The 15,240-nt window shown below is 32.6% G+C and overlaps 2 protein-coding genes across 3 annotated transcripts; both read left to right on the forward strand.

The window, feature by feature from the left end:
* Positions 1-1,531: 1,531 nt before the first annotated feature.
* LOC102596401 (perakine reductase-like) lies at positions 1,532-6,349 on the forward strand. 2 transcript variants are annotated; one of them, XM_006363403.2, is made up of 8 exons: positions 1,532-1,664; positions 2,900-3,070; positions 3,229-3,441; positions 3,539-3,711; positions 3,912-4,008; positions 4,644-4,797; positions 5,007-5,195; positions 6,088-6,349. In XM_006363403.2, the coding sequence occupies exons 1-7, from the start codon at positions 1,605-1,607 to the stop codon at positions 5,183-5,185; spliced, it is 1,047 nt and encodes a 348-aa protein (XP_006363465.1). In that variant the 5' UTR covers positions 1,532-1,604; the 3' UTR covers positions 5,186-5,195; positions 6,088-6,349. The 2 variants fall into 2 exon arrangements, with proteins under 2 accessions (XP_006363465.1, XP_006363464.1); XM_006363402.2 differs by lacking the exon at positions 6,088-6,349 and having other exon boundaries at positions 5,007-5,420.
* A 2,532-nt stretch (positions 6,350-8,881) lies between these two features.
* On the forward strand, positions 8,882-12,959 carry LOC102596076 (perakine reductase-like). The gene is made up of 7 exons (XM_006363401.2): positions 8,882-8,982; positions 10,348-10,518; positions 10,676-10,888; positions 10,986-11,158; positions 11,339-11,435; positions 12,173-12,326; positions 12,530-12,959. Exons 1-7 carry the CDS (start codon positions 8,923-8,925, stop codon positions 12,706-12,708), a joined length of 1,047 nt encoding a protein of 348 aa, XP_006363463.1. The 5' UTR covers positions 8,882-8,922; the 3' UTR covers positions 12,709-12,959.
* Positions 12,960-15,240: the final 2,281 nt, after the last annotated feature.

Here is a 15,240-nt window from a genome sequence, read left to right on the forward strand (position 1 = left end):
GCTAATTTGTCTTAATTAAAATTTTTTCAACCCCCTTACAATGGAAGAGAAGAGATGTATTTATAGGGGGAATTAGAGTGAAAAACGGATAGGAACAAAGGTCAAAAACGAAATTTCCTCTGATTTCAAAATTCAAAATCTGGAATAGGGAGCAGCTGGGTTTGCACGAGATTTTCTCCAAAATCCCAGAAAATCCGAGGCAGCAGGGCTGCTGCGTACAGCTGTTGTTGACATTTTGGACTGCTGCTGCTATTGTTGAAATTATAAGGGAAAAAGAGGGGGTGGGGCCGGCTGGTGTACGTTGTTTTGTTGTTATATGTATTGTGAGTTTGGGGAATTAAAAGGGTGGGCTATTGTTTGAATTGAATAAAAAGGGAGAAAAAATAATGGCTGCTACAATTTGTAAATAGGCCCCAAAATTTGACATTTTAAGAGTTGAAATTAGGATTATAGAAATGGGTATATTTATAAATACAATAGCCAAGTGTATTAAGAACGTTATGTAAAGAATTTGGCTAAAATTTAAATGAGATGAACTAATATAATCAATTAACGAACTTCCTAATTTCAATTGAATAAGATAATAAATTTAACTAAACTAAATTACTCAAAGTTAAAACCATAATTTAAACTAAACTAATTTAATAAAAATATTTAAGTAAGAAATAAAATCTTTGAGATGATTTTCCAATATTCATAATATATACTAATTATACATAATTATATAATAATTAACTTAATTATAAACTAATTAACTTAAAATATAAGCTATTAATTAATTTAAACTAAATAACCAAATATTTAAATAAAACTAAAATCCTTTTGACACAATTTTCGACCATTCACAAAATATACTAATTAGACACATAATTATAGAAACTATCATATTTATTATTTTGAAATTTATAAAAATGACAAAACTACTTAAAATTATTTGAAAATTATTTTGAATTTTATAAAACCAATTATTTCAAATCATTTAGAATTTAGGAAGTTCGATGATTAATTTATATTGTGGAGGTCCAAAATTGGGTGAACACCCCTAATGGTGTATAAGCATTTCTTATAATTTAATATTATATTACTTATTAAATTTTAACCATGGTTAAAAAAGTTTGTGAAAGTTATTTATATTGGTGTATATCAAATATAGATATATTATTATATATCGAATATATAATATTATATATGGAAATTTTAAACATTTAGAAAAATAGTAGTTATGCGAAATAGAATTTCAAAAATCTAACTACCTAAATAACCCAAAATAAAATGATCCACACAATGAAAATATTAATTATACTAATTTTAATATATTAATAATTCACTTTCTAACCTGCGACCAAATAATAATAATCAAGTGTGAATGGTAAGAGGAATAGTCAAAATGGAATCAATCACCACTTCACTAGTAAGAAAATGACTCCTCAACTCTAAGTGGAATTTTTGTCCCCACTTATATCTCTTAAAATAAAGCATATATTCATGTCCAAGTAATGACAAATTAGTAGCTTTTTCTCCCTTTTTTTTTCCTTCTTTTCTTTTCTTAAGTACCTCTTTTTTAAGCATTTGCTACTGTAATTTAGCAGTCTGCACAAAAAAAAATGGAGCACAACACACAAATCCAAATTCCAAGAGTCAAATTGGGTACCCAGGGTCTTGAGGTAAATTACGAATATTTTAACTTTGATTTCAATTTCCATTTAGGTTGTGAATTCTTTTATACTGTAGTTTGGTAATTTATCTGAAATTATTGATCACTGAAGTGAGAGGGGAAAAGAAAAAAGTACTAGTACTTTGTGACAATCAATTGATTTGTGTTGAATTTATCAGTTTTAGCTTTGTTGGATACAAATTAAAGCTCAATTAACTTAATTGTACATATATTTTTCATTTGAACTATTTTGAATTTAAAATTTGGACTCTTGAAATTTTAGCATGATCTTTGCGTAATAGCAATAGATGTTTAGGACTATTGTTTTAGAGGAGGAAAATATTTTAAGAGGGCAGCCCTAGGCACAAAGCATCCCGAGTCAGTATTTTCCACTTAGCAATTAGCATTTTTAAATTCACAAAATTAAAGGGTACTAACACTAAAAAATTGAAAATATTAATTTTATTTTCTTAATCGATCGATTCGGTCCGATCTAAACCCATCGTGTGCCCTCCATATCTTATCTCTCCTTGACTTCTTCCCCTGTGTGTTGAACAGCCACCTCTTTGCAGAATCAACATCTTCCTTGTCTTGATTCATTTTTTCTTTGAGCTTCATCTTGTCCCTCCACAATCTCCTCTCCAACTCATCTAAATCTATATCCTGCTTTATATTAATATAATATATAGATTTCCCTTTGTTTAAGATTTGATGTTTTTACTGAGGCAGTGTTCAGTGTCGCTCCTTCATTTCATTTCTTAGTCCCTTGAGTATTCTACTGCCTATGCAGTAGTGGAGCCAGGAATTCTGTGAAAGGGATTAAAAAAAAAATTGAAAAATGACTTACCTGGGATTTGAACATGTATTTCTCTTATGTTAAGGGATTCAAAATTTTATGTATATGCTCAAAAAGATTTATTTTTAGCCTATTTATGCAGTATAACTTTCTGATAAATTGCATCCCCTTCTTTGCATGTGGCTCCGCCTTTGCGCCTATGGTTATAGTTATTTTGTGTATGTCCATTTATCTCACTAACATTTTTCGTTATCAGCCTCCAAAATTTCACTTAATTGAGAGACTCCAATCAATTGATCAGATCCTTAGTTCTGCTCTTGAAAAGAAGGGCTTTAGGTTCGCAATGGTTCCGAGATATGGGACCTTTGAAAAACATCTATGCTAAAAGAGAAGGCAAAGTTTTATTCCTATGCTAGAAGCTTTTAAATCATTAGTTAATCTTTTGCTAGGTCTCGAAACTCGGGTTTGGTTGTGTAGGACTTTCTGGCTATTTTAATGCTCCTCTGTCACATGAAGCTGGGTGTGCAGTCTTAAAGGAAGCATTCAGCAAAGGCATCACTTTCTTTGACACAGCAAACGTATACGGGCATGAGGGTTACAATGAGATAATGGTGGGAAAGGTACACTTAATTGATCAGTGTACTATTCAATATTTTTGTGTCGATCAATTCATCGTCTTCTGTTTGAAGATTTAGAACCATATAATCACTCAGTGTTGCTGAGACTATCATATAAGTAATGAGTTTGTTTTTTAAAATGGTCATTTTGGGATAGCCAGGTATTGAAGCAGCTCCCTCGTGAGCAAGTCCAACTGGCAACCAAATTTGGGTGTATATTTCCCGAGGACTTCAGTGACTTCCAGTGTCAAGTCAAATGCACTCCACAATATGTGCGGCAATGCTGTGAAGAAAGTCTCAAGCGGCTTGACGTGGACTACATTGATTTATATTATCAGCACCGGACAGACACATCTGTGCCTATAGAGGAAACTGTAAGTATCAAATTTTATCCATGTTGTTGCCTATGATGATAAATAAATATGTTGTACAGAAACTTGATTTTGTTGAATCAATTTCATGAGACAAAAGATGGGGGAACTCAAGAAGCTAGTGGAGGAGGGAAAGATAAGGTACATTGGCTTGTCTGAAGCCAGTGTTGACACAATTAAGAGGGCGCATGCTGTTCATCCCATCACTTGTGTGCAAATGGAGTATTCTCTTTGGACTCGTGAGATAGAAGAGGATGTAATTCCGCTTTGTAGGTATGCTCGTATCTGATGAATATATGTTGTCACTCAAAGATTAAGATCACTTTAATGACCAACATAGTTGCATATGAAACCATAATTTTTTTTTCCTGAATGACACTATTATCATATAGTATTTGAACTGGTTAGTCATTAAGCGATAGCAGAAAGAACTTCAAGAATTGTCTAATACTTTTTCTGCCTCCTTAATACAGAGAATTGGGCATCGGGATTGTTGCGTACAGCCCTCTTGGCCAGGGGTTCTTTGGTGGTAAGGCAATCACAGAAAGTTTGCCTGCGGAAAGTCTGGTGGTAGGTAACTGCAGTAGTTCCTAGAATATGTGATGTATCGCACTGTTCCTCTCAGATTTATTTCCTATGGATGAAGTAATTATCATTCTCTTTCTCTTGTTTGGTATAATTATAATACTGTGTATAAGAGATGACGCTAAGAGGTTGCATGCCTACCGCTCCTGTGTCGCATTTTCTTCATTCTAGCAAGCTTAGTCCAAAATGACTTAGTTTTCTGTACAGTTCTGGGTTATGAAGTAGCAATCACTCCTCAAACACAAACTATGGGTCATCTTTATACCATACATATGGCGATATCTTGAGAGACTTTCCTCAGTTAGACGTGATTATTTCTAATTTAGTTAATTTTGTACGACCTCACATAACATTTTTATCTTAACATCTGCATTTCAACACATATGTTACCATGTTGGACCTTAAAAGCCTAAGCATTTACTATCATATAACAATGTTAGTCTCATAACTATTTTAGATAACTTGTTTTTCGCTATGTTAGGCATGTTCATATCGCCTAGTACTTCCGTAGAACTCCTTCATTCTACCATCTATTGTAGTTTTGTGTGTTAAATATTCATCTATCATGTCATTCTTTGGGAAGATTATGTCTAGGTATCTCAATCTCTCTGTTTTGTTAGGGTTCTCATCCAAGATTTTCCGGAGAGAACTTGGAGAAGAACAAAGCTCTTTACACAAGATTTGCAAACTTAGCAGCAAAGCATGGTTGTACACCTCCTCAACTAGCTTTAGCGTGGCTTATGCATCAGGGAGATGACATGATTCCGATACCTGGTATGATATATACCATACCTTTTCCATTATGCAAATCATATTACAATTTCTTGTTAATTGAATTCCTCTCCTCGAGATCATGTTGTTATACTACTTGTTAGATTCTTGGTCATCGTGGTGTTCGTTTGTTAACTGAAATATGTCATTAAACTTTGGATCTGTTCTAAAAAAGACGAGGTATTTCTAATCATACGTCCAATGTGTTGCAGGAACAACAAAGATTAAGAACCTAGATGCCAATATTCAATCCCTAGCAGTGAAACTTACACCAGAAGATGTGAGGGAAATCGTGGATGCTATCCCCATTAGTGAAGTCTGTGGAGATAGAGAGCATGAAACGATGTTTAAGTACGATTATCGGGTAGCTAATACACCATTAAAGCAGTAACATCACGTTGGTGAGAAATCATAATGGAGTTAATCACCGTTTCTTAGCTTCATTATTAACTAAATCGCATGTTCTGTTTTTTTGAATAAGTAGAGCTCATCAATAGCGCATGTATTGTTATCCCTTGTTGATGTATATATTGTCTTCTTTTGTTTTACCTTCCCGTGTTCGGTAGCCCGAACCCGAGATCTCTGGTAATATACCACATACCACATCCTTGGTGTGTATAAGTCAATCTAACTATTGTCTTAGATAAAGCTATCAAAATTCCCAATTCTTGAAAATTTTGAACTGAATTCCCCAACACAAATCTAATTATTGTCGTTTGACACTCTAATTCTTAAGTTTTCACTTTTTATATTTAATATAAAATATAATAGCAAAGTTTATTAAAACAAAAGATATTGTTATAAAAACAATATCATACCCATGGAAAGATGGCTCATTAGTCACTACTCATTAATTTCTTAACTGTGTGTTATTTAACCCTCGAGGATTTCTCGATTATTAAAAAGAAATGCAGCTCATTCCTCTTTAAAGATGATGCATATGGTAATTGTTTTGTTTTTAGCTAGGTATGCTACCAAAAGAACATGAATTGGCGACACATAATTTTCATCGTTAAACAATGAATATTTGTCGTAAGCATGGATTAGCAATGGATTATTTAAAACAATATGTTAGTCACAATCTATCTAGTGACGAAGTTCGTAGAGGCATGCCATTATATTGTTATTTGTATATTTAATTGATATGTTTGTTTAGGATAGACTGTCAACATCACACTCCTTAAAGTGCGGTCCTTCCTCAAATTCTACGTGAACACGAGATGCTTTATGCACTTAGCTACCTTTTTGTAATATGTCCGCTTAATATTCCACAATCCTTTCATACTTTTGCAGAGAGATAATGGATGCCATTGTGGACTCATTGGACAATGCAAGGCATATGAAGAATTTTTAACAGCAACAACCATTGTGCTAAAGACAAGAGAGAATAATATTGGTGGAAAAAAACTAGAAGGTGTGGATCCATATCTTGAAAGTCTCCAAAAACGTTTGTTATCCTTCAAAGCTACTTGTGATGAAGCATAGTGTTTGTTGAGTTTTTGAAGCATAGTTTAGGGTGTGAAAAAATTCCAGATAATATGTCTTTTCTCTTGAATTAGTGTCTGACAGTGATTTTATTTCTATTAAGATCAATGATGAAAAAACGTCGAAAATATACATGAGTTCATCAAAATCTTAGAAGACTGAAAATATTTCAAAGAAATCGTTACGAAGTGCCATCAGCCTAGGTAAATCATAATGACACTTTTAGAGGTAATATGTTAGAGCAAATTAAAATGGTTTTTAGTTTATTGAACTATTCACAATTTCACATCACTTGTTTGTTTTAAGATTTTAGTGGTTAATATGATATTTTTGTACATTTGACTAAAGATAGTTTATTATTTATGATTTTATTTTTATTGATTAGACTACTAACATAATGCTAACTTTTCTTTTCAAATGGAAAAAATAATATCCATTGCATTATATTTTTTTTTAGTTATAACTTATTGCAGAGATTCTATTACCAGAGGGGAAAAAAAAATAGAATTGCTTATACATCTGTTGCTAGATTGTAACTAAATATTTCATCGCTAAGTATTTTTTTTTGGGAAAATTGTATATAATAGCAAACTATTAATTCAAATTAAAATGCTATAAATATAGTTTGATTTAATTGTACCCCATAGCAAACTGTTACTATTTCACCTCTCTCCTAGTGAATCTCGCTCGCCACTCTCGTTCTCTCCCTTGCCTCTCTTCGTTTTTTTATACAAACGCAAGTGTATAAAGTGCGTTTGTGTTTGTATAAAGCGAGAGAAAATTGTATATATACATATATTTTCATTCCCCAATCTCCCCTCTCCCAGATCTCGCTCTCTCACTCGCCTCTCTCACTTTATACAAAAACGCAAATGTATAAATGTGTGAAAATTGTATATATACATATATTTTCGTTCCCCTCTCTCCCCTCTCCCAGATCTCGCTCGCCACTCTCCCAGATCCCGCTCGCTCACTCGCCTCTCTCACTTTATACAATTGATCTTTTTGTATATGTATACCAAAGCAGATTATACAACTGCTTTCTTTTGTATATGTATAGCGAAATATACATATTTATGTTTGCTATGGAGCGCAATTATGCAAACTTTGCTATAGCATACAAATATGAATTTTGTGCTTGCTATATGTGAAAGTTGCTCTTTTTTTTTAATAATTGATTACTGAATAAGATTTGACAATAATTTTTTTCTTTTTATCACTCATTTTCGTTGTGCTCTCTCAAGTGATAGGTATCTTAATGCACTTCACACACTTTTCAGAGATCACACTGGTCATTGGAGGATGAGATTCGTCGAATGCACCCCATACACTAACTCTACCATGGATGAGCTGCAAGCCCTAAAAAGAGAATTGCATTTAGGAGTTGACCACAATCTAACTCCTTCGGAAATCAACACTTTATCCATATGTTTGAGCATGACCATTTACTCTATAATAATCTTATTATTGAGTGCAAATCATTAATGCATAAGTTGGGTGCTCTAAGAATGATGCACATAGGCTGACAAATCGAGTAGCGAAGAAAGGAATTTTTGATATACCTACTATTTTGCTAGTTTGAAAGCAGACAATCTAGGAACTATTTTTCCTGTAAAAACTATAACTAATGATATTATTATCTAGGGTTGTGATATGACCCAAATGACTATTTTCTAAATAATACAACAATAAATAACAAGACTTAATGAAATGTACCTATCTATATTGTACATATAAATCCATTTCATTTCAAAATTTAATGATCTATTTTCTTTAAACTTAGAAATTATATGCATTTTTTATTCATAAAAATAACATCATGCATAGTTTGACGAATCCACCTCCAACCAATAGGTTTGATGTTTCTCAAAATTTTGTTTTGAAAGTTTTTTATACAAAAAAAAAAAAGTGATTATAGTTTGTCCTCTTCTATCCCGAAAGATTTGTGAGCGTTTAATTTGTGGAAAGAAATCATTTTTCATTTTGTTGCAAAAGATGCTAAAATCATATTGCTTAAAACAATAGTAAAAATCAATTGTAAAAACTTATTGAAAAGGAATTTAGGGTGATTTGGTGGGATTTTTGAGATTTCTTGGCTGGAGTTGGTCCTTGGATTCAAAGAAGAAGAAGAATTCAGTTTTTTGTATAATAGTATATAATATCGCATAGTATTATATATGGTGTATAAACATTTCTTATAATTTAGTATATATTATTATATACCAAATATATAATATTATATATAAAAAAATGTAAACATTTAGAAAAATAGTAGCTATGCTACATAAAATTTCAAAAATCTAACCACCTAAATAACCCAAAATAAAATGATCCATGCAATGAAGAAATATTAATTATGCTAATTTTAGTATATTAATAATTCACTTTCTAACCAAGTGTGAATGGTAAGAGGAATAGTCAAATACTCAAATGGAATCAATCACTACTTCACTAGTAAGAAATTGACTACTCAACTCTAAGTGGAATTTTTGTCCCCACTTATATCTCTTAAAATAAAGCATATATTCATGTCCAAGTACGACAAATTAGTAGCTTTTTCAACCTTTTTTTTTTCCTTCTTCTTATCTTAAGTACCTCTTTTTTAAGCATTTGGTACTGTAATTTAGCAGTCTTGCACAAAAAATGGAGTACAACACACAAATCCAAATTCCAAGAGTCAAATTGGGTACCCAGGGTCTTGAGGTAATTACAAATAATTTAACTTTGATTTCAATTTTCATTTAGATTTTGAATTTTTTTTATACTTGTATTTTGGTAATTGATGGAAAAGAAAAAAATATTAGTAGTACTTTGTGACAATCAATTGATTTGTGTTGAATTTGTTTGCAGCAGTATGAGTTTTAGGTTTGTTGGATACAACTTAAAAGCTCAATCAACTTAATTGTGGATATATTTTTCATTCTACCTATTTTGAATTTAGAATTGGAGTCTTGAAATTTTAGCATAATCTTTCTGTAATAGCAATAGATGTTTAGGACTATTGTTTTAGAGGAGGAAAAGATTTTAGAAAGGGCAGCCCTAGGCACAAAGCATCCCGAGTTAGTATGGTCCAGGGAAGGGTCGCACCAAGGGTGTGATGTAGACAATCTACCTGGCTGCTTCCATGACTTGAACCCGTGATCTATAGATCACATAGAGACAACTTTACCGTTGCTCAAGGCAGTGGTGGAGCCACATACACCCCTTCATCAGAAAATTACACTGTGTAGCTAGTTAACAATATTTTTTGTATGTATATATATATTACATATTGACACTTTTAAGCTTCGACGTGATTTTATTTCTTTATATTTTGAGACCCTTTAGTCAAAAATCTGGCCCCGTCACGGGCTCAAGGTTCCCTTATGGGGATAAAAAGATTATACTACCAATATTTTTGCTAAAATTGATTGTATTGTCAATTTTTGAGTTTTATCCTTTACACTTTTCAGTAATTTCCTTGTATGAGTTTTTATTTCATTATTACTCTTTGATTAATATTTGATGCATTTACCGAGGCAGTGTTCATTGTTGCTCCTTCATTTCATTTCTGTAATAATGATTAGTCCCTTGAGTACTCTACCACCTATGCAGTAACGGAGCCGGGATTTCTATGAAGGGAATTCAAAAGAAAATCGAAAATGCCTCAATTGGGATTTGAACACGTTATTTTCTTATGTTAAGGGATTCAAAATTTCTATGTATATGCTCAAAAAGATTTATTTTTTGCCTATTTGTGCAGTATAACTTTGTGATAAATTGAATCCCCTTCTTTGCATGTGGCTCCGCCTTTGCGCCTATGGTTATAGTTATTTTGTGTATGTCCATTTATCTCACTAACATTTTCGTTATCAGCCTCCAAAATTTCACTTAATTGAGAGACTCCAACCAATTGATCAGATCATGAATACTTTTTGACACCCTTAGTTCTGCTCTTGAAAAGAAAGGCTTTAGGTTCACGATGGTTCCGAGATATGGAGACCTTTGAAAAACATTTATGCTAAAAGAGAAGGCAAAGTTTTATTCCTATGCTAGAAGCTTTTAAATCATTAGTTAATCTTTTGCTAGGTCTCGAAACTCGGGTTTGGTTGTGTAGGACTTTCTGGCTATTTTAATGCTCCTCTGTCACATGAAGCTGGGTGTGCAGTCTTAAAGGAAGCATTCAGCAAAGGCATCACTTTCTTTGACACAGCAAACGTATACGGGCATGAGGGTTACAATGAGATAATGGTGGGAAAGGTACACTTAATTGATCAGTGTACTATTCAATATTTTTGTGTCGATCAATTCATCGTCTTCTGTTTGAAGATTTAGAACCATATAATCACTCAGTGTTGCTGAGACTATCATATAAGTAATGATTTTGCTTTTTAAATGGTCATTTTGGGATAACCAGGTATTGAAGCAGCTCCCTCGTGAGCAAGTCCAACTGGCAACCAAATTTGGGTGTATATTTCCCGAGGACTTCAGTGACTTCCAGTGTCAAGTCAAATGCACTCCACAATATGTGCGGCAATGCTGTGAAGAAAGTCTCAAGCGGCTTGACGTGGACTACATTGATTTATATTATCAGCACCGGACAGACACATCTGTGCCTATAGAGGAAACTGTAAGTATCAAATTTTATCCATGTTGTTGCCTATGATGATAAATAAATATGTTGTACAGAAACTTGATTTTGTTGAATCAATTTCATGAGACAAAAGATGGGGGAACTCAAGAAGCTAGTGGAGGAGGGAAAGATTAGGTACATCGGCTTGTCTGAAGCCAGTGTTGACACAATTAAGAGGGCGCATGCTGTTCATCCCATCACTTGTGTGCAAATGGAGTATTCTCTTTGGACTCGTGAGATAGAAGAGGATGTAATTCCGCTTTGTAGGTATGCTCGTATCTGATGAATATATGTTGTCACTCAATGATTAAGATCACTTTAATGACTTTTTTTTTTTTTTCCTGAATGACACTATTATCATATAGTATTTGAACTGGTTAGTCATTAAGCGATAGCAGAAAGAACTTCAAGAATTGTCTAATATTTTTTTCTGCCACCTTAATACAGAGAATTGGGCATCGGTATTGTTGCGTACAGCCCCCTTGGCCAGGGGTTCTTTGGTGGAAAGGCAATCACAGAAAGCTTGCCTGCGGAAAGTCTGGTGGTAAGTAACTGCAGTAGTTCCTAGTAGATGTTACGTATTGCACAGTCCCTCTTAGATTTATTTCCAATGGATGAAGTAGTCATCACTCTCTTTCCCTTGTTTGGTGTGACTATATAAGTACGTCGTGTATAAGAGATGACGCTAAGAGATTGCATGCCTACCACTCCTGTGTCGCATTTTCTTCATTCTAGCTGACTTTGTCCAAGATGACTTAGTTATCTTTACAGTATTGGGAAATGAAGAAGCAATTACTCCTCAAACACAATCTAGTCAGGTCAGCTATATAAATGATCTTCTGTGCTCATTCCTCTTTATTCAGACTTATTTCATTTCAATACCAACCAATTAATTTGTTTCTTGAGACAATGTATCAGTCATCTTTATACCATACATATGGCGGTATCTCGAGAGACTTTCCTCAGTAAGACGTGATTATTTCTAATTTTAGTTAATTTTATATGACCTTACATAACATATATATATCTTAAAATCTGCATTTCAACGATACATGTTGGACCTTAAAAGCCTAAGCATTTACTATCATATAACAATGTTAGTCTCATAACTATTTTATATAACTTGTTTTTCGCTATGTTAGGCATCTTCATATCGCATAGTACTTCCCTATAACTCCTTCATTCTACCATCTATTGTGGTTTCGTGTGTTAAATATTCATCTATCATGCCATTCTTTGGGAAGATTACATCTAGGTAACTGAATTTCTCTGTTTTGTTAGGGTTCTCATCCAAGATTTTCCGGAGAGAACTTGGAGAAGAACAAAGCTCTTTACACAAGATTTGCAAACTTAGCAGCAAAGCATGGTTGTACACCTCCTCAACTAGCTTTAGCATGGCTTATGCATCAGGGAGATGACGTGATTCCGATACCTGGTATGATATATAACATACCTTTTCCATTATGCAAATCAAATTACAATTTCTTGTTAATTGAATTCCTCTCCTCGAGATGTTGTTATACTAGTTAGATTCTTGGTCATCGTGGTGTTCGTTTGTTAACTGAAATATGTCATTTAACCTTGGACCTGTTCTAAAAAAGTCGAGGTATTTCTAATCATACTTCCAATGTGTTGCAGGAACAACAAAGATTAAGAACCTAAATGCCAATATTCAATCCCTAGCAGTGAAACTTACACCAGAAGATGTGAAGGAAATCGCGGATGCTATCCCCATTAGTGAAGTCTCTGGAGATAGAGAGCACGAAACGCTGTTTAAGTACGAGTATCGGGTAGCTAATACACCATTAAAACAGTAACATCACGTTGGTGAGAAATCATAAATGGAACTAATCACCATTTCTTAGCTTCATTACTAACTAAACCGCCGCTTCTGTTTTTTTTTTTTTAATAAGTGGACTTCATCAATAGCTCATGTATTGTTATCCCCTGTTGATGTATATATTGTCTTCTTTTGTTTTACCTTCCGGTGTTTGGTAGCCCGAACCCGAGATCTCTGGTTAGTTATCCACTGTACCACATCCTTGGTGTATATACTATCATTTGTCAATCTAATTATTGTCTTAGCTAAAGCTATCAAATTTCCCAATTCTTGAAAATTTTGAACTGAATTCCCCAACACAAATCTAATTATTGTCGTTTGACACTCTAATTCTTAAGTTTTCACTTTTTATATTTAATATAAAATATAACAGCAAAGTTTATTACAACAAAAGATCTTATAAAAAAAATAATTTTGTAAATATCATACCCATGGAAAGATGGCTCATTAGTCATCACTCATTAATTTCTTAACTGTGTTATTTAACCCTTGAGGATTTCTCGATTGTTAATAAGAAATGCAGGTCATTCCTCTTTAAAGATGATGCATATGGTAATTGTTTTGTTGTTAGCAAGTTATGCTATCAAAAGAACATGAATTGGCGACAGATAATTTTCATCGTTAAACATTGAATATTTGTCGTCAATCTTTTTTAACGATGGATTAGCAATGAATTATTTAAAACAATATGTTAGTCACAATCTATCTAGTGACAAAGTTCGTAGCTGTTTTTTAAGGAAAAAAAAAATTGGCATGCCATTAAATTGTTATTTGTATTTAATTGATATGTCTGTTTAGGGTATACTATCAATATCACACTCCTTAAAGTGCGGTCCTTCCTCAAATTCTACGTGAACACGAGATGCTTTGTGCACTGAACTGTTTTTTTGTAATATGTCTGCTTAATATTCCACACTCCTTTCATACTTTTGCAAGAGATAATGGATGCTGCATTGTGGACTCGTTGGACAAGGCATATGAAGAATTTTTAACAGCAACAGCCATTGTGCTAGAGACAAGAGAGAATAATATTGGTGGAAAAAAACCAGAAAGGGTGGATCCATATCTTGAAAGTCTCCAAAAACGTTTGTTATCCTTCAAAGCTACTTGTGAGAAGCACAAGTGTTTGTTGAGTTTTTGAAGCATAGTTTAGGGTGAAAAAATTTCAGATAATATTTTTCTCCCGAACTAGTGTTTGACAATGATTTTATTCATAGACCGATGATGAGAAAACGTCGAATGAAACTTTTAGAGTCATTATGTTAGAGCAAAATGGTTTTTAGTTTATTGAACGACTCACAATTTCACATCACTTGTTTTTTTTGGAGATTTTAGAAGTTAATATCATATTTTTGTACATTTGATTAAAGATAGTTTATTATCTATGATTTTATTTTTATAATAATCTTATTGTTGAGTGCAGATCATTAATGCAAAAATTGGGTGGTCTAAGAATGATCCACATAGGCTGGTAGATTAACTAGCGAAGGAAGAATTTTTGACATACTTGCTATTTTGCTAGTTAGGAAGCAGACAATCAAGAAACTAATTTTTCTGCAAAAACTACAACTAATGATATTATTTATCCAGGGTTGTGATATGACCTAAATGACTATTTCCTAAATAATACAACAATAAATAATAAGCCTTAATGAAATGTACCTATCTATATTGTGCTCATTTAAATCCATCTTATTTCAAATTTAATGATCTGTTTTCTCTAAACTTGGAAATTATATGCATTTTCTATTCACAAAAATAAAATCACTCATAGTTTGACATAAGAATCCACCTCCAACCAATAGGTTTGATGTTTCTCAAAAATTTGTTTTGAAAGTATTTTATACAAAAAAAAAAGAAGTAATTATAGTTTTTCCCCTTCTATTCCGAAAGATTTGTGAGCGTTTAATTTGTGGAAAGAAATCATTTTTTATTTTATTGCGAAAGATGCTAAAACCATATTGCTTAAAACGATAGTAAAAATCAATTGAAAATACTTATTGAAAAGGAATTTTAGGGTGATTTGGTGGGATTTTTTAGATGTCTCGGATGGATTTGGTCCTTGGATTCAAAGAAGAAGAATTCAGTTTTTTGTATAATAGTATATAATATCGCATTGTATTATATATGGTGTATAAACATTTCTTATAATTTAGTATATATTATATATACCAAATATATAATATTATATATAAAAAAAAATGTAAACATTTAGAAAAATAGTAGCTATGCTACATAAAATTTCAAAAAGCTAACCACCTAAATAACCCAAAATAAAATGATCCATACAATGAAGAAATATTAATTATGCTAATTTTAGTATATTAATAATTCACTTTCTAACAAGTGTGAATGGTAAGAGGAATAGTCAAATACTCAAATGGAATCAATCACCACTTCACTAGTAAGAAATTGACTACTCAACTCTAAATGGAATTTTTGTCCCCACTTATATCTCTTAAAATAAAGCATATATTCATGTCCAAGTATGACAAATTAGTAGCTTTTT

The sequence above is a fragment of the Solanum tuberosum genome, unplaced genomic scaffold, assembly GCF_000226075.1.
Source record: "Solanum tuberosum cultivar DM 1-3 516 R44 unplaced genomic scaffold, SolTub_3.0 scf00439, whole genome shotgun sequence".
Taxonomy (NCBI): domain Eukaryota; kingdom Viridiplantae; phylum Streptophyta; class Magnoliopsida; order Solanales; family Solanaceae; genus Solanum; species Solanum tuberosum.